Source organism: Olea europaea, chromosome 2 (assembly GCF_002742605.1).
Source record: "Olea europaea var. sylvestris chromosome 2, O_europaea_v1, whole genome shotgun sequence".
Lineage (NCBI taxonomy): Eukaryota > Viridiplantae > Streptophyta > Magnoliopsida > Lamiales > Oleaceae > Olea > Olea europaea.
In genome coordinates, this window is record NC_036238.1 from 4640626 (window position 1) to 4661489 (window position 20864).

Here is a 20864-nt window from a genome sequence, read left to right on the forward strand (position 1 = left end):
TTAAAAGGCTATTATCATGAGATTAAAGCAATACAATATAATAACAACTTATTTACTTTGCACTTCTCGACAAATATAATCTGTTTTGTTATTCTAAGTGGTTATTCTGTAGTATATGTGTTGAAGGTAAGGAAGAAAGAAATAAACACGTAAAACTGTAACAATAACAGTGAGATTGAATCTTTAAAATTTTAATTCAAAGAGAAATAATTTATTTCTTGTTGCGTTGAAAAAAATTATGGTGGATGACTGTTGGACGTGTAATTTTATAAGACAAAGAGACATTTGTTTTGTTAAGAAAAGATAATGAATGTTTAGAAAATAAATGGTCAAATTAGTAGTAAAGAGAGAGTAATGCTTGTGATATATTTATCATATATTTAACAAATAAATATAATTTTATGCCATATATATATATATATATGATAATTCTATTTTATAGAATTCTATAAATATAATTTTCATTTTTCTTCAATCATCCGATTAACCTTGCATAATTTGGGATCTTAGGTGATCGCTAACCCGTTTACAGTCAATGCCGTCACTGGTTGAGAACTAATGCTGCAATTTTCCCTTCAGTTGAACGACACAAATCTTGTCTATCACGTATTTTTTTTCAGTATAAATTATTCTAACTCGACTTTACAGGTTTTCACATCAAAGCAGATCCCACTTTTAATGACAAGATGAATATTATAAAGCTAAATTGTGAAGTGAGTGGAAATGGGAAGAATAATTCTTTGCCCAGCTTGCAAGACTGTGTACCTAGTTAATTTTACTACTTATAGAATGTGGTTCTGTTGTTCGTAGCTCCACACACACACACACACACACACACACATCACATGCATGCGGACTTAACTGTGAAATTGCTCAAATTGGATTCTTGGATGTTCTTGAGGTAAATATTTCTGGGCGGTACCCACTCACTCTCTCACCACTTGCTGGTACTTAATTATCTTTAGTTCATCTCTACAAGTTTCCATTGTCACTTTCAGTACATTAATTCTTATGATCAATCATTAATTACGTAAGTATAAATGCTTGTGTGATTGATTGGGCTTATTTATTCAAAATGGTAAACCCAGTTAAATGGATTTTGGGGATCAGAAAATTTTGAATTCATAATTATTTTCAGTGTGAAGATTGCCTCCTTTCTCTGTCCCCTCTTGGTAATCAATATCTAAGTGGCAAATTGGTTTTTTTTTTCCTCATTATAACTTTTATTTTTGGAAGAGCCCATGTGTAGAAAATTTCTTGAATTCGAATTCTAGGATTTTTGAGCCTTCCTCTCCTGATGAATCTGCTAGCAGGTGCTTGATTTCTTGAAAATATGGCAATTTGACTTGAAGAATCAATTGTTCATATCCTGGGGTTCTTGGTAATGGAGGGCCATATACCTATAATGAATTTGGAAGAGCCCATGTGTAGAAAATTTCTTGAATTCGAATTCTAGGATTTTTGAGCCTTCCTCTCCTGATGAATCTGCTAGCAGGTGCTTGATTTCTTGAAAATATGGCAATTTGACTTGAAGAATCAATTGTTCATATCCTGGGGTTCTTGGTAATGGAGGGCCATATACCTATAATGAAATTACTTGTTATATTCATTTCTTGTTTGTGGGTGCCCATGGAAGTTATTGGCAAAACTAGAAACGCCGCTGCTCCAGCTAGGCCAAAGGTGGTGAACGTTGGAGCTTTGTTTACATTAAACTCTGCTATTGGACGGTCGGCTAAGCCTGCAATTATCGCTGCAGTTGATGATATAAATTCTGATTCTAGCATTCTTAGGGGCACAAAGTTGAACCTCATCTTGCAGGATACAAATTGCAGTGGATTTCTTGGAACTGTTGAAGGTAATAATTGTGCATTACAATGTTTGATAGTTCAAAACCAATTTTGAATACTACAGAATATAATTTAACAGAGTACTACACATATAGATACTCAATTCAGCTCAACAAAGCTATGTGCCAAGTGCAAAATTCCAGATTTACATGTATTATTTTCTCAATCTGTCCAAGACAATATCTTCCTATAGAAGTTTAACTGTCTTATAAATTTTTCTTGGCAAGCATTTCTGTATTAGTTGATTGCATAATCAGTTTCTCATAAAATCATAGCTTTGGAGGAATTGAAAAAGTGCCAAAAACGTGTAAGGTATCTTTTGTCGTAGTCTATAATGTTCTCTTGCCTCCAAAATCAGATATATATAAAACTCGATTGCACATTTGAAGATTATGATCTTGGTTATATGTAGCAACTAGAGGATATTGGGAAGAATCAAAATATGCGGCAGGCCATGCTTCTTTCACTTAATCTCTAAAAATTTTTCTTTGTCCCAACCTTTTGTTAGTTTCTTAATGATACAAGTAAAAGAAAAAAGAGAGGAGGTAAATTTTGACAGGGCATTCTTACTCATGTAGCTATGCAGCTCATAGACAGAGATGTTATTGCTGCAATTGGTCCACAATCGTCAGGAATAGCCCATGTTATTTCCCACGTCGTGAGTGAACTTCATGTGCCACTCTTATCATTTGGGGCTACAGACCCAACTCTTTCTGCTCTGCAGTACCCGTACTTCGTTCGCACTACAGCAAGTGATTACTTCCAGATGTATGCTGTTGCCAATCTTGTAGAATACTTTGGATGGAGAGAGGTAGTTGCCATCTTTGTTGATGATCATTATGGTAGAAATGGGATTTCTATATTGGGTGATGCACTTGCAAAGAACCGTGCTAAGATTTCTTATAAGGCTGCCTTTGCTCCTGGAGCCACTGCAAGTGATATAGAAAGCCTATTGGTTGGAGTGAACCTTATGGAATCACGGGTTTTTGTCATACATGTTAATCCTGATTCAGGTCTTGAAGTCTTTTCAATAGCAAAACGTCTTGGAATGATGGACAGTGGATGTGTTTGGATTGCTACAGATTGGCTTCCTTGTGTTTTGGATTCTTCAGATACTGTTATTCCCAATACTATGGATCTTATACAAGGGGTTATTGCACTTCGCCATCACACGCCAGACTCTGATATTAAAAAAAAATTCACTTCTCGTTGGAGAAACTTAAAAGATAAAGAAACCCCAAAGTTCAATTCATATGCTCTATATTCATATGATTCTGTGTGGTTACTTGCTCGAGCTCTTGATGCTTTCTTTGATGATGGAGGCACTGTTACTTTTTCTAATGATCCCAGATTGCACGACAGCAATGGGACCTCTCTGAAACTAAGCGCCCTCCGAATTTTTGATGAAGGCCCAAAGTTACTCCAGAAACTTGTTGCAACAAACTTCACAGGTCTAACGGGACCAATACAATTTGATTCTGAAAAAAATTTGATTCGTCCAGCATATGATGTTCTCAACATTGGTGGAACTTCATTGAGGTTGCTTGGTTATTGGTCAAATTACTCGGGGCTCTCTACTGTTGCACCAGAAATATTATATACAAAGCCACCAAACACTTCTACCAGTAATCAACATCTCTATGGTGTTATATGGCCTGGGGAAACTACAACAAAGCCTCGGGGATGGGTGTTCCCAAACAACGGGAAGCCTTTGCAAATTGCTGTGCCATATCGAGTTACTTATGCTGAAATTGTGAGTAAAGACAAAGGACCTTTAGGGACCAAAGGATATTGCATTGACATATTTGAAGCTGCAATAGGATTGCTGCCTTACCCTGTTCCTCACAAATATATTTTATACGGAGACGGTCGAAGAAACCCTTCATACAACAACATTGTTAATGATGTGGTGCAAAGTGTAAGCACCCCCTTTCTGGTTACATATACTATATACTATGATTTGACTTACCCTTCTTTTTCAAGATTAGAATAAAGGCATATACTAAAATGAATACTGAAAGTAAACATCCTAGTATTTCCTCCTTATTTTTTTTATATGCGCTTGTTGTTAGACTAGCCTTCGTGCTCCAGTGATATAAGAAAAAAAGTAAATAAAATCGAAAATAAAGATAGCAGCAGAGTGAAAAGCAATAATAGAATTTGACACCATTTAACTAAGGATTGACGTCAGATAAAAACTGTCTTTATATTATGTTTCTAAAGTTATTTCTCAGATTTCTACTTGTGCTTTTTATAAGATCTATCTCAGTTGCACTGGTGCTCTTTCTAAGAGCTGGCTTATTAATTTTTACTAAACTACCTTGACAGCCGTGATTCAAAACTTTCTTTTTATCAGGAATCTTATTTTTGTTTTCTTCGATTCACAGAAATATGATGCAGCTGTTGGGGATATTACTATTACCACGAATAGGACGAGAATTGTGGACTTTACACAACCTTACATGGAGTCTGGGCTCGTTGTTGTTGCTTCTGTCAAAGAGATTAAATCTAGTCCGTGGTCTTTCCTCAAGCCATTTACTTGGCAAATGTGGTGTTTAACTGTCGTGTTTTTTGTCTTCGTGGGAGCCGTGGTCTGGATACTCGAGCACCGGACGAATCATGAGTTCCGTGGTTCTCCAAGGCAACAACTGATAACGATGTTTTGGTTAGTATCTGTTGAAATCCTTAATTGATTGAGAATGGTTGTTAGGGATCCCCCTTTCCATAGTTAGAATATATTGATTGATTTGTTGCAGATTTCTATAGATTATAGGATAATTTTATTTCCCTTTCTCCTTCCATCTTTGATCGATAAATAGGGAACCTTGTACCGTACAAAATTTAAGAAATATAGTCCCGTTTGAGTCCCATTATTTCTCATTACATTAAATTAAAATTTTCTTTAAATAAAAAACTTTTCAATCAATCTTTTTTCAAGGAAAACACTATTTAAAACATTATAACGAGAAATAATGAGGCTCAAACGGGGTGATAGAAAAACCATCCTGATTTCATGGTATGAGCCTAAGATCATCCCTTAACTCACCAAAATCATGACAGAAGCCACCACCAATAACGAAGGATCTGCAACCTCTGACTCTCTTAATGGTGAATTTTAAGCACCTTCTGCCGCAGGTTCCGAGGAAAATCCATCTTTTCAACTAACAATCAAAAAACTAAATGGGAAGAACTTTCGAGAATGGGCTCAATTGATCAAGTTAATAATTGATGGAAAAGAAAAATTGAGTTACCTCATTGGAGAAACAAAGAAGTCCACCAACGCTGCACTTCTTCAAAAGTGGAGGTTTGAGAACTCTGTGGTTACAGCGTGGCTCATAAACTCCATGAAACCGATCATCAGAAAAACTTACTTGTTTCTACCAACCGTGAAGGATGTATGGGACACAGTCAAGGAGACATAGTCAGACTCTGAGAATTCATCACAAATTTTTGAAATCAAAACCAAGTTATGGCAAATTAAACCGGGCGAGCAAGATGTGATTGATTACTACCTGGAGATGAAAGCATACTAGCAATAACTCGACCTGAGTTCTGAAGAAGAATGGGAATGCCCGGGGGATAGCTCTCTTTTACAAGAAAAAAATTAGAAAACGAGAGAGTATACGAGTTCTTGGCTGGACTGCATCGCAACCTTGATGACGTGAGGGGTCGAATTCTTGGACCGTCGGCCATTATTATCCACGAGGGATGTCTTCACAGAAGTTTTCGACGAGAGAAAAATCGACTAAAAATCGTGTTGGAGGAGATTGGTGGAGTGATTGGTCTGGAGTTGAAGTATCGGCCCTATTATCAAAGGCCACTAGGTATTAGGCTGGCGAGTAATGGACCTGGGTTTATAAAAAAATGGAGCCCAAAATTCATATGAGTTGCTAAAAAATTCTGGCGTTGGGCCTGAAGCTATGGGCCTTCACTTAAAGGGGGCAGCAAATAGGTAAGGCCCAAAATAACAAAAAGGGCAACCCTGGTGTGAACATTGTAGGAAGCTGGGACATAAAGAGGGCACATGTTGGGACTTACATGGAAAACTGACAAATTGGAAATTAAGACAAAACAAAAAAAGCCGTGGATACTGAGCGTTGATCGATTATCAAACAGAAAACCCCAAGAGTTACACAATAGCCAGTTTACTTCCGAATAGATAGAGCAAATCTACAAAATTCTGTCCAGTCTTCAAAAGCCCAATGAAACTTCCACGAATGGTCAGTGAAGTTCCCTGGAACACGAAGGTAATTTTTTGAGAGCCTTAAAATCTACCACTCAATCTAAAACTCCCTGAAGCATCCGATCACATGATGAACTCTTATCATAGGTTTTTCTCATACTTAACCCTGTGCTAGTAATCTTAAAGTTAAAATTGTAGATGAATCACTCTCATAAGTTGCAGGAAAATGGAGTATTCAAATCTCTGATTCTATAATCCTATAATCCATCCTTCGTTTTCCAAATTTATCTTGTAATTTATTATCAGTAAGTCAGATGAAAAAAAATTCTAAGTGCTCTGCTAAATTCCTTCCCTCCCATCTCATTATGTTTTTCAGGAACTATCACCGGGAAAGACAATTAACAATGCTAAGGAGTGTGAAGTACTCTGCTATTTTGAAGAAGTTGATGAGAATAAACAACATGAAATTACACTTTGTAATTCTACATTTGTCCCTAGAAATAGAGAAATTATGTTATAGCATTTTAGACTGGGTCACCCAAATTTTCAATATTTGAAATGTGTATTACCTTCAATTTTCCCAAATAAAAACTCTGCAAGATTGATAGGATATAAATGATATACACAATGAGTGCAAAACGATTATAATATTTTCCGCTAATCACCCCAACTTAATCATTGAAGAAGATGGCATACGTAAAACTTTGACTTTTTAATAGTTCCCGTCAATTGAGAACCACATCGCAATGAAATTGATGGGTTGGCAACTTAAGTGCCAAAAGGCCCACAATTAATAGATTGGGACCTATAGGCTAGTTTGAGGATCGAGCCAGTCAGATATTTCGGGAGCCTTATGCCAACTTTAAATATGGAATCCCTATATTTTGAGCATTCTTACTTAGAGTCTTAATATAGTTATGAATAATCTAATACAAACAACTAAATCCTAAAATTTGAAGAAGAAAATAATGAAATGTTAAATTTTAACATGCAATATAAATTATAAGTGAAGCTTGACAAACAGAATTACAATACAATGATAAAGAGATATATTACTTTCTTTGATCATTTTCTCAATGTAACTGTATCAAACAAAATTGAATATACATTTGAATTATTTATGTACAAAATTGGAGAATGTTAACTACGAGAGATAGTATAACAAAATAATGAATATGACGATTAAATACAAACCAACTTCTAATTTTATATAAATTCATAAAAAACTTAACTTACAAATAAGAAGTATCTACATAAACACAAACAAAGAATTATTAAATTTAAAATACTTGCAACAAACATCTTAAAAGGCTATTATCATGAGATTAAAGCAAAACAATATAATAACAACTTACTTACTTTGCACTTCTCGACAAATATAATCTGTTTTGTTATTCTAAGTGGTTATTCTGTAGTATATGTGTTGAAGGTAAGGAAGAAAGAAATAAACACGTAAAACTGTAACAATAACAGTGAGATTGAATCTTTAAAATTTTAATTCAAAGAGAAATAATTTATTTCTTGTTGCGTTGAAAAAAATTATGGTGGATGACTGTTGGACGTGTAATTTTATAAGACAAAGAGACATTTGTTTTGTTAAGAAAAGATAATGAATGTTTAGAAAATAAATGGTCAAATTAGTAGTAAAGAGAGAGTAATGCTTGTGATATATTTATCATATATTTAACAAATAAATATAATTTTATGCCATATATATATATATATATGATAATTCTATTTTATAGAATTCTATAAATATAATTTTCATTTTTCTTCAATCATCCGATTAACCTTGCATAATTTGGGATCTTAGGTGATCGCTAACCCGTTTACAGTCAATGCCGTCACTGGTTGAGAACTAATGCTGGAATTTTCCCTTCAGTTGAACGACACAAATCTTGTCTATCACGTATTTTTTTTCCAGTATAAATTATTCTAACTCGACTTTACAGGTTTTCACATCAAAGCAGATCCCACTTTTAATGACAAGATGAATATTATAAAGCTAAATTGTGAAGTGAGTGGAAATGGGAAAGAATAATTCTTTGCCCAGCTTGCAAGACTGTGTACCTAGTTAATTTTACTACTTATAGAATATGGTTCTGTTGTTCGTAGCTCCACACACACACACACACATCACATGCATGCGGACTTAACTGTGAAATTGCTCAAATTGGATTCTTGGATGTTCTTGAGGTAAATATTTCTGGGCGGTACCCACCCACTCTCTCACCACTTGCTGGTACTTAATTATCTTTAGTTCATCTCTACAAGTTTCCATTGTCACTTTCGGTACATTAATTCTTATGATCAATCATTAATTACGTAAGTATAAATGCTTGTGTGATTGATTGGGCTTATTTATTCAAAATGGTAAACCCAGTTAAATGGATTTTGGGGATCAGAAAATTTTGTATTCATAATTATTTTCAGTGTGAACATTGCCTCCTTTCTCTGTCCCCTCTTGGTAATCAATATCTAAGTGGCAAATTGGTTTTTTTTTTCCTCATTATAACTTTTATTTTTGGAAGAGCCCATGTGTAGAAAATTTCTTGAATTCGAATTCTAGGATTTTTGAGCCTTCCTCTCCTGATGAATCTGCTAGCAGGTGCTTGATTTCTTGAAAATATGGCAATTTGACTTGAAGAATCAATTGTTCATATCCTGGGGTTCTTGGTAATGGAGGGCCATATACCTATAATGAAATTACTTGTTATATTCATTTCTTGTTTGTGGGTGCCCATGGAAGTTATTGGCAAAACTAGAAACGCCGCTGCTCCAGCTAGGCCAAAGGTGGTGAACGTTGGAGCTTTGTTTACATTAAACTCTGCTATTGGACGGTCGGCTAAGCCTGCAATTATCGCTGCAGTTGATGATATAAATTCTGATTCTAGCATTCTTAGGGGCACAAAGTTGAACCTCATCTTGCAGGATACAAATTGCAGTGGATTTCTTGGAACTGTTGAAGGTAATAATTGTGCATTACAATGTTTGATAGTTCAAAACCAATTTTGAATACTACAGAATATAATTTAAGAGAGTACTACACATATAAATACTCAATTCAGCTCAACAAAGCTATGTGCCAAGTGCAAAATTCCAGATTTACATGTATTATTTTCTCAATCTGTCCAAGACAATATCTTCCTATAGAAGTTTAACTGTCTTATAAATTTTTCTTGGCAAGCATTTCTGTATTAGTTGATTGCATAATCAGTTTCTCATAAAATCATAGCTTTGGAGGAATTGAAAAAGTGCCAAAAACGTGTAAGGTATCTTTTGTCGTAGTCTATAATGTTCTCTTGCCTCCAAAATCAGATATATATAAAACTCGATTGCACATTTGAAGATTATGATCTTGGTTATATGTAGCAACTAGAGGATATTGGGAAGAATCAAAATATGCGGCAGGCCATGCTTCTTTCACTTAATCTCTAAAAATTTTTCTTTGTCCCAACCTTTTGTTAGTTTCTTAATGATACAAGTAAAAGAAAAAAGAGAGGAGGTAAATTTTGACAGGGCATTCTTACTCATGTAGCTATGCAGCTCATAGACAGAGATGTTATTGCTGCAATTGGTCCACAATCGTCAGGAATAGCCCATGTTATTTCCCACGTCGTGAGTGAACTTCATGTGCCACTCTTATCATTTGGGGCTACAGACCCAACTCTTTCTGCTCTGCAGTACCCGTACTTCGTTCGCACTACAGCAAGTGATTACTTCCAGATGTATGCTGTTGCCAATCTTGTAGAATACTTTGGATGGAGAGAGGTAGTTGCCATCTTTGTTGATGATCATTATGGTAGAAATGGGATTTCTATATTGGGTGATGCACTTGCAAAGAACCGTGCTAAGATTTCTTATAAGGCTGCCTTTGCTCCTGGAGCCACTGCAAGTGATATAGAAAGCCTATTGGTTGGAGTGAACCTTATGGAATCACGGGTTTTTGTCATACATGTTAATCCTGATTCAGGTCTTGAAGTCTTTTCAATAGCAAAACGTCTTGGAATGATGGACAGTGGATGTGTTTGGATTGCTACAGATTGGCTTCCTTGTGTTTTGGATTCTTCAGATACTGTTATTCCTAATACTATGGATCTTATACAAGGGGTTATTGCACTTCGCCATCACACGCCAGACTCTGATATTAAAAAAAAATTCACTTCTCGTTGGAGAAACTTAAAAGATAAAGAAACCCCAAAGTTCAATTCATATGCTCTATATTCATATGATTCTGTGTGGTTACTTGCTCGAGCTCTTGATGCTTTCTTTGATGATGGAGGCACTGTTACTTTTTCTAATGATCCCAGATTGCACGACAGCAATGGGACCTCTCTGAAACTAAGCGCCCTCCGAATTTTTGATGAAGGCCCAAAGTTACTCCAGAAACTTGTTGCAACAAACTTCACAGGTCTAACGGGACCAATACAATTTGATTCTGAAAAAAATTTGATTCGTCCAGCATATGATGTTCTCAACATTGGTGGAACTTCATTGAGGTTGCTTGGTTATTGGTCAAATTACTCGGGGCTCTCTACTGTTGCACCAGAAATATTATATACAAAGCCACCAAACACTTCTACCAGTAATCAACATCTCTATGGTGTTATATGGCCTGGGGAAACTACAACAAAGCCTCGGGGATGGGTGTTCCCAAACAACGGGAAGCCTTTGCAAATTGCTGTGCCATATCGAGTTACTTATGCTGAAATTGTGAGTAAAGACAAAGGACCTTTAGGGACCAAAGGATATTGCATTGACATATTTGAAGCTGCAATAGGATTGCTGCCTTACCCTGTTCCTCACAAATATATTTTATACGGAGACGGTCGAAGAAACCCTTCATACAACAACATTGTTAATGATGTGGTGCAAAGTGTAAGCACCCCCTTTCTGGTTACATATACTATATACTATGATTTGACTTACCCTTCTTTTTCAAGATTAGAATAAAGGCATATACTAAAATGAATACTGAAAGTAAACATCCTAGTATTTCCTCCTTATTTTTTTTATATGCGCTTGTTGTTAGACTAGCCTTCGTGCTCCAGTGATATAAGAAAAAAAGTAAATAAAATCGAAAATAAAGATAGCAGCAGAGTGAAAAGCAATAATAGAATTTGACACCATTTAACTAAGGATTGACGTCTGATAAAAACTGTCTTTATATTATGTTTCTAAAGTTATTTCTCAGATTTCTACTTGTGCTTTTTATAAGATCTATCTCAGTTGCACTGGTGCTCTTTCTAAGAGCTGGCTTATTAATTTTTACTAAACTACCTTGACAGCCGTGATTCAAAACTTTCTTTTTATCAGGAATCTTATTTTTGTTTTCTTCGATTCACAGAAATATGATGCAGCTGTTGGGGATATTACTATTACCACGAATAGGACGAGAATTGTGGACTTTACACAACCTTACATGGAGTCTGGGCTCGTTGTTGTTGCTTCTGTCAAAGAGATTAAATCTAGTCCGTGGTCTTTCCTCAAGCCATTTACTTGGCAAATGTGGTGTTTAACTGTCGTGTTTTTTGTCTTCGTGGGAGCCGTGGTCTGGATACTCGAGCACCGGACGAATCATGAGTTCCGTGGTTCTCCAAGGCAACAACTGATAACGATGTTTTGGTTAGTATCTGTTGAAATCCTTAATTGATTGAGAATGGTTGTTAGGGATCCCCCTTTCCATAGTTAGAATATATTGATTGATTTGTTGCAGATTTCTATAGATTATAGGATAATTTTATTTCCCTTTCTCCTTCCATCTTTGATCGATAAATAGGGAACCTTGTACCGTACAAAATTTAAGAAATATAGTCCCGTTTGAGTCCCATTATTTCTCATTACATTAAATTAAAATTTTCTTTAAATAAAAAACTTTTCAATCAATCTTTTTTCAAGGAAAACACTATTTAAAACATTATAACGAGAAATAATGAGGCTCAAACGGGGTGATAGAAAAACCATCCTGATTTCATGGTATGAGCCTAAGATCATCCCTTAACTCACCAAAATCATGACAGAAGCCACCACCAATAACGAAGGATCTGCAACCTCTGACTCTCTTAATGGTGAATTTTAAGCACCTTCTGCCGCAGGTTCCGAGGAAAATCCATCTTTTCAACTAACAATCAAAAAACTAAATGGGAAGAACTTTCGAGAATGGGCTCAATTGATCAAGTTAATAATTGATGGAAAAGAAAAATTGAGTTACCTCATTGGAGAAACAAAGAAGTCCACCAACGCTGCACTTCTTCAAAAGTGGAGGTTTGAGAACTCTGTGGTTACAGCGTGGCTCATAAACTCCATGAAACCGATCATCAGAAAAACTTACTTGTTTCTACCAACCGTGAAGGATGTATGGGACACAGTCAAGGAGACATAGTCAGACTCTGAGAATTCATCACAAATTTTTGAAATCAAAACCAAGTTATGGCAAATTAAACCGGGCGAGCAAGATGTGATTGATTACTACCTGGAGATGAAAGCATACTAGCAATAACTCGACCTGAGTTCTGAAGAAGAATGGGAATGCCCGGGGGATAGCTCTCTTTTACAAGAAAAAAATTAGAAAACGAGAGAGTATACGAGTTCTTGGCTGGACTGCATCGCAACCTTGATGACGTGAGGGGTCGAATTCTTGGACCGTCGGCCATTATTATCCACGAGGGATGTCTTCACAGAAGTTTTCGACGAGAGAAAAATCGACTAAAAATCGTGTTGGAGGAGATTGGTGGAGTGATTGGTCTGGAGTTGAAGTATCGGCCCTATTATCAAAGGCCACTAGGTATTAGGCTGGCGAGTAATGGACCTGGGTTTATAAAAAAATGGAGCCCAAAATTCATATGAGTTGCTAAAAAATTCTGGCGTTGGGCCTGAAGCTATGGGCCTTCACTTAAAGGGGGCAGCAAATAGGTAAGGCCCAAAATAACAAAAAGGGCAACCCTGGTGTGAACATTGTAGGAAGCTGGGACATAAAGAGGGCACATGTTGGGACTTACATGGAAAACTGACAAATTGGAAATTAAGACAAAACAAAAAAAGCCGTGGATACTGAGCGTTGATCGATTATCAAACAGAAAACCCCAAGAGTTACACAATAGCCAGTTTACTTCCGAATAGATAGAGCAAATCTACAAAATTCTGTCCAGTCTTCAAAAGCCCAATGAAACTTCCACGAATGGTCAGTGAAGTTCCCTGGAACACGAAGGTAATTTTTTGAGAGCCTTAAAATCTACCACTCAATCTAAAACTCCCTGAAGCATCCGATCACATGATGAACTCTTATCATAGGTTTTTCTCATACTTAACCCTGTGCTAGTAATCTTAAAGTTAAAATTGTAGATGAATCACTCTCATAAGTTGCAGGAAAATGGAGTATTCAAATCTCTGATTCTATAATCCTATAATCCATCCTTCGTTTTCCAAATTTATCTTGTAATTTATTATCAGTAAGTCAGATGAAAAAAAATTCTAAGTGCTCTGCTAAATTCCTTCCCTCCCATCTCATTATGTTTTTCAGGAACTATCACCGGGAAAGACAATTAACAATGCTAAGGAGTGTGAAGTACTCTGCTATTTTGAAGAAGTTGATGAGAATAAACAACATGAAATTACACTTTGTAATTCTACATTTGTCCCTAGAAATAGAGAAATTATGTTATAGCATTTTAGACTGGGTCACCCAAATTTTCAATATTTGAAATGTGTATTACCTTCAATTTTCCCAAATAAAAACTCTGTTGACCTTCGACGTGAAATCTGTGAATTTACAAAACATCAATGCGCTTCATTTCCGAAATCCACATACAAATCATCGAAATCATTCACCATGATCCATAGTGATTTATGGGGCCCTCACGAAACCTTAACCGTACTTATACAAAATGGTTCGTTACCTTTATTGATGATTATACTCGAATCTGTTAGTTCTACTTGCTAAATGAAAGATTCGACGATTGATCCGTGATTGTCAATTTTCACTCTATGATTCAAGCATAATTTCAGGAAAAAAAATCTAAATTCTGTGCACTGATTATGGCACAGAATACTTCAATAAAATCACGGGGAACTTCCTTCAAACACATAGTATAATTCATCAAAGTTCGTGCGTCGACACTCCCAACAAAATGGGGTGGCTGAATGTAAAAATAGACATCTCCTAGAAGTAGCTCGTGCCTTGATGTTAACTACAAACATGCCTAAAGTATTCTGGGGAAATGCTAGCTTGACATTTAAATACCTAATCAACAAAACTCTAAATTTCGAAATACCCTTTAAAAATTTCAAAAATTCTTCCCTACCTCTTGCCTCGGCTCCAATCTATCTCTACGAGTATATGGATGCATTGCATTTGTTCATGTTCATCCTCATATCAAAGTAAACTTGATCCAAGAGCCATTAATTGTGTCTTGATTGGATACTTTCCAACAAAAAGGCTATGATCCTTCCACGAATGAGATATTTGTAAGCCTTAGCATCACTTTGTTTGAATCTATCCACTACTTAAAAAAAATCTCTCTTCAGGGGGAGAAGTGGAATGAATATCGATTTTTTGACTGTGGTCTTCCTCCTCTTGAACCTACCATGTCGCGGAAATCTCTCGAGAAATCTTGATTCTGGGCTCAGAAAACAGCCAAACGAACACTAGTTTACCTTGGCTCCACCCAAACCTTTAACCTTCACTTTGATTGCTTCAAGAACTCTCAAACCCCATAAAGAGAAACGGATGGTGGTGGTAATAGGAAGAAGAAGAGGCAACAATGTTAGGTTACACTCCAACAAACCCCCAAGCCGGCTGCCTCTCCCATTCTCGGCTATCTCTCTCTCGATCCTCTCTTCCACATGCACACACACCATAAGAAACGGCTGCTGGAGAAGATTGATATATAATGGGTATTAAGTTACTTAATTGGGCCAACAATGGGTAAATGGGCCACTTAAGAACGAAGGCAAACTTAATAACAATTGGGCCAAGACTCATATATCCATCGACAATAAAACTAACTCCAACTTGGGCCTTCCTAAAGTGTCGGTAGTATTCGAGTCGAGCCAAGTCTATGGTGTCGACAAATTATCCGACAACTGTTTTAAATCATCGTCCAAATTTATTGAGTATCAAAACCCAACATACCATAAACATCAAATCCATTCCTCCACCTTGTTCTCGTATACCATTAACAGGAGAAAACTTAAACCTCGAGGACATGTAGGAAAGCAAAGGGATAAAGAGATACTAGTTTATTGAAGGAAGCCAAAATCAAAGTTCAAGGAAAATCTCACACCCGAAGCACCAAGAGAATTAGAACCGATAATAGTTCCAAATCCTTTTCAGCTATCAAGAATCTCTGATGTTAACCTACCTATTGCTCTTAGAAAACAAACTCGATCATCTACTCTCCATTCTATTTCAAAATTTATGTCCTATAATACTCTATCGATAGGAGCTCGTGATTTTACATCTAGCCTTGACAGTGCAAAAATTCCAAGAGATATTTAGGAAGCCTTGAAAATTTCAAAATGGAGAGAAGCAGTATTGGAGGAAATGCCCGCACTGAAAAAATGAAACTTGGGAGGTAATTGATCTACCAAAAGGAAAGAAACCAGTTGGGTGCCAATGGGTATTTAACTTAAAATACAAAGCCACCGGATAATAGAAAGGTATAAAATTCGGTTAGTTGCAAAGGGTTACACGTAAACCTACAGCATTGACTATACAAAAACATTTGCACTAGCAGCAAAGTTGAATACAATTCGAGTCTTCTATCATTAGCAGCCGATTTGGATTGGCCACTTCAACTACTTGACATTAAAATTGCATTTTTGAATGGAGAATTGGATGAAGAAGTTTTCATGACACTACCGCCAAACTTTTGCAAAGTAAATGGAAAAAACCTGAGTATGTAAACTAAAAAGGTCTTTATACGAACTTAAACCGTCACCAAGAGCATGATTAGACAGATTTGCAAAACTATTGAAAAGTCAAGGATATTCCTAAGGACAGTCAGAGCACACTATGTTTATCCGACAATTTGAAGATGGTACTAAAATGATATTAATCGTATATGTCAATGATATTATCGTGATAATATAGTAGAGATGGAAAGACTAAAGAAGACCCTAGCCACCGAACTTGAAGTAAAGGATTTGGGATTAACGCGATATTTCTGGAAATGGAAGTGGCATCAGCGTATCACAATGAAAATATGTCCTCGAACTTCTTATCGAAACTGACATGTTAGGATGTAAACCAAGTGATATCCTACGTGGATGTGGAAAGAAAACTGAAGATGGAGGAAATTCAGTAGAAGTTGATAGATATCTAAGATTAGCTGGAAAACTTATCTACTTGTCAAGCACCAGACCAGACATTGCATTTGCGTTAGTTAATTAAGCTAACACATGCATTCTCCAAAATAAAGTCACCTAGAAGTTGTCTATAAGATACTCAGGTACCTCAAGGGCTCCGCGAGAGAATGACTACTCTTTAAAAAGGGTGAAAGGAAGGAGGTTGAAATCTTCACAGATGTGAATTGGACAAGATTGATTGACCATAGAAAGTTAACTATTGGTCACTGTACCTTTGTATGGGGAAGTCTAGTAATGTGGAAGAGCAAGAAACAAAATATAGTGGTTAGAAGTAGTGCTGAAGCTGAGTTTAGAGCTGTTGCACAAGGATTATGTGAAGGACTCTGGTTGAGAAAGCTCATGGAAAAATTACATGTCACAATAAAGTTTCCAATCAAACTCTATTATGATATTAAAGCAGCAATCAATATTTCCCTTAATCCTACTTAGCATGATTGAACAAAACATGTAGAGGTGGACAGACACTTTATAAATGAAAAGGTAGAAGAAGGAATTATTTGTATGACCTATGCCCCACATTGGAACAAACTACGGATGTCTTCACCAAAGGACTACCTAGACAGAAATTTGATGATTTCATTTGCAAATTAGATACAATCAACATTTACGATCCAACTTGCGGGGAAGTGTTCAAATCCAAAATTGATTGAGAATAGTTGTTAAGGATCCCCCTTTCCATAGTTAGAATATATTGATTGATTTGTTGCAGATTTGTAGACATTGTGGGATAATTGTATTTCCCTTTTTCCTTACATCTTTAAACTACAAATAGGGAACATTGTACAGTACAGAATTTAAGAAAAACAGAAAAACCATTCTGATTTCAGAATCTCCACTTTTCAATCATCAAACTCCTTCATTATGCATATAATGCACCTTTTATTATGTGATAGTCCCTTCTGTCCCTTATTGAACACAAATGAATACAAGTCTAAGTAAAACTCGGGATTCTCTTTATGTGAAGTTCATGGGAGGAGAACTTGGATTACAACTCTTAAACTGTGATGCACTTAATAGTTAGTATATGGTATAAAAACATGTTTAGGAACTCAGCTTATGTTTGTGCTTTTTTTTTTTGGTCACTCATCTATTTTTTTGCAAATTTATCACGCAACTTCATTTACTTACTCCATTAGTCAATGCAATCAATTGTGTGAAAACTAACAGAACATGCAATTGGAGGACGGACTTATTTCTTATCCCTACCGGTTGACAGTTGTTAAATAATTATTGAGCTTATGCATGTAGGAAATCACTCCTCCGCGTGCATATTCTGTTATTTTCATCGTAGTGAATTGACTGTAGTGACTGATGGAGTAAGTAAATGAAAATTGAGTGCCAGGTCTACAACAAAAAATAGACTAGTGACCAAAATAAAACACTTGCAAGTGGAATGTCCAAACATGTGTCTAATACTTATTAAGGTAGTTTGATGATTGAAATTGGTCCAAATGTCCAAACATGTGTCCAAATGGAAATTGGTCCAGATCCAAAATTGAGTTTCTGGTAGCCATGGACTCCTCTTTTCAACTTACAATAGATACATGACTTACCTAAGTACATACATGGTAACACATCAATGTAATTAATACTTAAAACACATACATTCATATCATGCTGTTTCATTTTTGAAATTTCCGTGCTAAATTGTATGTTGATCTTTCAGGTTTAGTTTCTCAACAATGTTTTTTTCACATAGTAAGTAAATCCTGCCTATCTTTTTCTTTGGCTTTCACTGTTGATTTTCTTGGAAGCTTTTTTGTGATTATTTCAAGTATAACAGTTTAACACTCCACTGATTGGCTTGGAATGTTTAGGAGAGAACACTGTAAGCACCCTGGGACGTTTGGTGCTCATCTTGTGGCTGTTTGTGGTGTTAATTATTAATTCAAGTTATACAGCTAGTTTGACATCAATACTCACAGTACAGCAGCTGAGTTCGAAAGTTCAAGGAATTGACAGTTTGATCTCAAGTACCGATCCGATAGGGATCCAGGATGGGTCATTTGCGTACGATTATCTTATTGATGAGTTAAATGTTGCGGAGTCAAGGCTCCGAATAATGAAAAGCCAAAATGATTACATTAGTGCCCTTCAGAAAGGTCCAAGTGGTGGTGGAGTGGCTGCCATTGTTGATGAGCGCCCCTATGTTGAGCTATTTTTGTCCAACACAAAGTGCAAATTCAGGATAGTGGGACAGGAGTTCACAAAAAGTGGATGGGGATTTGTAAGTATCATAGCTGCAATTTTAATTTTTATATCTCATGCACCGAGTTTTGTGATCTGTTCTTGTCCAATTCTGAAGTGTTCTTATAACTTTGCTAAAATTGACCTGGTTTGTTAGTGTTAATTTATTCATATCTGCTCCATAGTTGTATAACCCCAAGTTGCCTGGGGAAGGAAAGGCTGTGTTATACTGTCTCCATCCCATAAAGATAGGATTAGTTTCATTTTTCGTCAATTCCAAATTATACATCACTTTCCTTATTGAAAGTATTGATATTTTTTAGTATGGTGTATAAGAAAAATGTAAGAAAATTTATATTTCCTACTAAATTTATTACATTTTTTTAATCTATGTGAAAATAGAAACAAGCCTATTTTTATGGGATGAAGGCAGTATATATTTAAGACACGTGCAAACTGCCATCAAGGCCTTCACCAAAAGGAGTCACCATTCTCCAGGGATTATAGAATCCCTCATCACCCGGGGAAGGGAACATTGTTGTGTAAACTACTATGATGGGGCTATCACCCATCCCATAGGCTGGTGCAGCTTCGGCTGGTTGTTATAATGGTACATTGGAAATAGCTTGTGCCAATTTCGACTAATGATTTAAATTGGGGCTGGAGATATTCTGGACCGGTTCTTTATTGCATTCAGCTTCTAGTTCTGCATTGCCAGTGTAGTCAGATCTGAATCTAGTTTTAAAATTTGATGGTCAGGCATTTCCAAGGGACTCACCACTGGCAGTTGATTTATCAACAGCAATCCTTAAACTTTCTGAAAACGGCGAGCTTCAGAGAATCCATGATAAATGGCTATCCCGTGAAGGATGCTCTGGACAAACCAACCCAACAGAAGTGAACCAGCTTCCCCTCACAAGCTTCTGGGGCCTGTTTCTTATATGTGGCATTGTGTGCTTCCTTTCTCTAGTATTCTTCTTTTGCAGAGTTTGCTGGCAGTACAGCAGATACAGCGCGGAAGGAGAGCAGCATGATAGTGAAGAACTTGAACCTGAACCTGAACCTCCCGGCAGACGATCCATTCGAAGCAGCAAGAGCTTCAAGGATATGATTGATTTTATGGATAAGAAAGAGGATGAAATCAAGGAAACACTTAAAAGGAAGAGTGGCGAGTCCAAAAGGCACCAAGTCAGTCAAGTTTCTGTTGGGCAGAGCAGTGCACCAACTTGGAAAAAGATTTGTCCATTGCCATGTACATGATTTGAACATTTCAGTGTGTATGTTACATAATCAGATAGGCAGTATACAGTGAAATTGTCAATGGTGATAATTGGCAGAAGAAATAGTAGAAAAATCTTTGTTCGGTACTTTTTAGTGCAGAATCAAAATAAAATTTTCTGAAACGAGAGAGAGAGAGTTGAAACTAGAATAATTTCATTATAATGAACTTGATGATTAAAATTGTAATTTTCTTTTTTTATATGAGCAAAATAATAGCTTAATCTTACCTTGTGTTATCACTAAAAGCCCTTTGGGCAATCATTTTTCTTAGCACATTTTTCTAATAAAATAAATTTACACTTGGATTGATAACTTTTGTACTTTTTAATGACACATTCTCACACGCCAAATGCACTTAGAAGAAGAAGATCGGTTGAAATAAGGATATCTTGCCAAATATTTCGGACTTTTCACTTCAAATAATTTCTTCAAACAAATGCAAAACTTAACAAAACCTTATCTACAAAGAAACAAACTTTGTAAAATTGTCCTATATCATTCATCCTTAATTCCTTTTTGATCATTAAAATGATTTTGAATCTTCTTGGCAATTTTTATACATTGGTGGAAACTTTTGGAGGATCTCAATTAGGAAAAGTGTTTAGGGCTTACCAACTTTTGGTATCTTCGTCTTTTGTGCATGACTCAATCATTCGATTTTTCATAATAAGTTGTCATCTGTTCTCATTGAAGAAATACAAAAGTAAAACTTGAAAAGACTTTACAAAACTTATTACAAATTTTGTATCAAAGTACTTGAAACCTCAAATTGAAGATTAAAGTTATCAACTTGCAAACCAAAATGATGCTTTGCATAACAAATATGCCCGTGTTTGACTCATTAAAACAAAATATTTGTTTCTCTCGAATTCATTTATAACTATCGTCTCAGAATAAAATATTTTGCAACTAAATCTAAACCATCCCTAATTTTTAATCATTACAGTCTTTAAAAATTTAATGTTTCAAAATTTATTTTTCCAAAATAATTCCAAACATTG

At 36.0% G+C, this 20864-nt stretch overlaps 2 protein-coding genes and 2 long non-coding RNA genes across 6 annotated transcripts; 2 read left to right on the forward strand and 2 right to left on the reverse strand.

The window, feature by feature from the left end:
- Positions 1 to 1428: 1428 nt before the first annotated feature.
- LOC111409167 (glutamate receptor 3.4-like) lies at positions 1429 to 4714 on the forward strand. Its single transcript, XM_023039148.1, has 3 exons — positions 1429 to 1855; positions 2426 to 3765; positions 4235 to 4714. The coding sequence occupies exons 1-3, from the start codon at positions 1567 to 1569 to the stop codon at positions 4538 to 4540; spliced, it is 1935 nt and encodes a 644-aa protein (XP_022894916.1). The 5' UTR covers positions 1429 to 1566; the 3' UTR covers positions 4541 to 4714.
- On the reverse strand, positions 4398 to 6595 carry LOC111409176. Its single transcript, XR_002705451.1, has 3 exons — positions 5360 to 6595; positions 4894 to 5276; positions 4398 to 4495 (listed from the first exon to the last, which is right to left on the reverse strand). It is a non-coding gene; the product is annotated as an uncharacterized LOC111409176 (long non-coding RNA).
- A 1565-nt stretch (positions 6596 to 8160) lies between these two features.
- LOC111409181 (glutamate receptor 3.4-like) lies at positions 8161 to 20020 on the forward strand. Of its 3 annotated transcripts, XM_023039167.1 has the most exons (7): positions 8161 to 8226; positions 8639 to 8998; positions 9569 to 10908; positions 11378 to 11655; positions 18062 to 18093; positions 18213 to 18622; positions 19342 to 20020. In XM_023039167.1, exons 2-7 carry the CDS (start codon positions 8710 to 8712, stop codon positions 19840 to 19842), a joined length of 2850 nt encoding a protein of 949 aa, XP_022894935.1. In that variant the 5' UTR covers positions 8161 to 8226; positions 8639 to 8709; the 3' UTR covers positions 19843 to 20020. The 3 variants fall into 3 exon arrangements, with proteins under 3 accessions (XP_022894935.1, XP_022894950.1, XP_022894944.1); XM_023039176.1 differs by lacking the exon at positions 8161 to 8226 and having other exon boundaries at positions 8939 to 8998; positions 9577 to 10908; XM_023039182.1 differs by lacking the exons at positions 18062 to 18093; positions 19342 to 20020 and having other exon boundaries at positions 18213 to 18409.
- On the reverse strand, positions 11541 to 18054 carry LOC111409199. Its single transcript, XR_002705458.1, has 3 exons — positions 12503 to 18054; positions 12037 to 12419; positions 11541 to 11638 (listed from the first exon to the last, which is right to left on the reverse strand). It is a non-coding gene; the product is annotated as an uncharacterized LOC111409199 (long non-coding RNA).
- Positions 20021 to 20864: the final 844 nt, after the last annotated feature.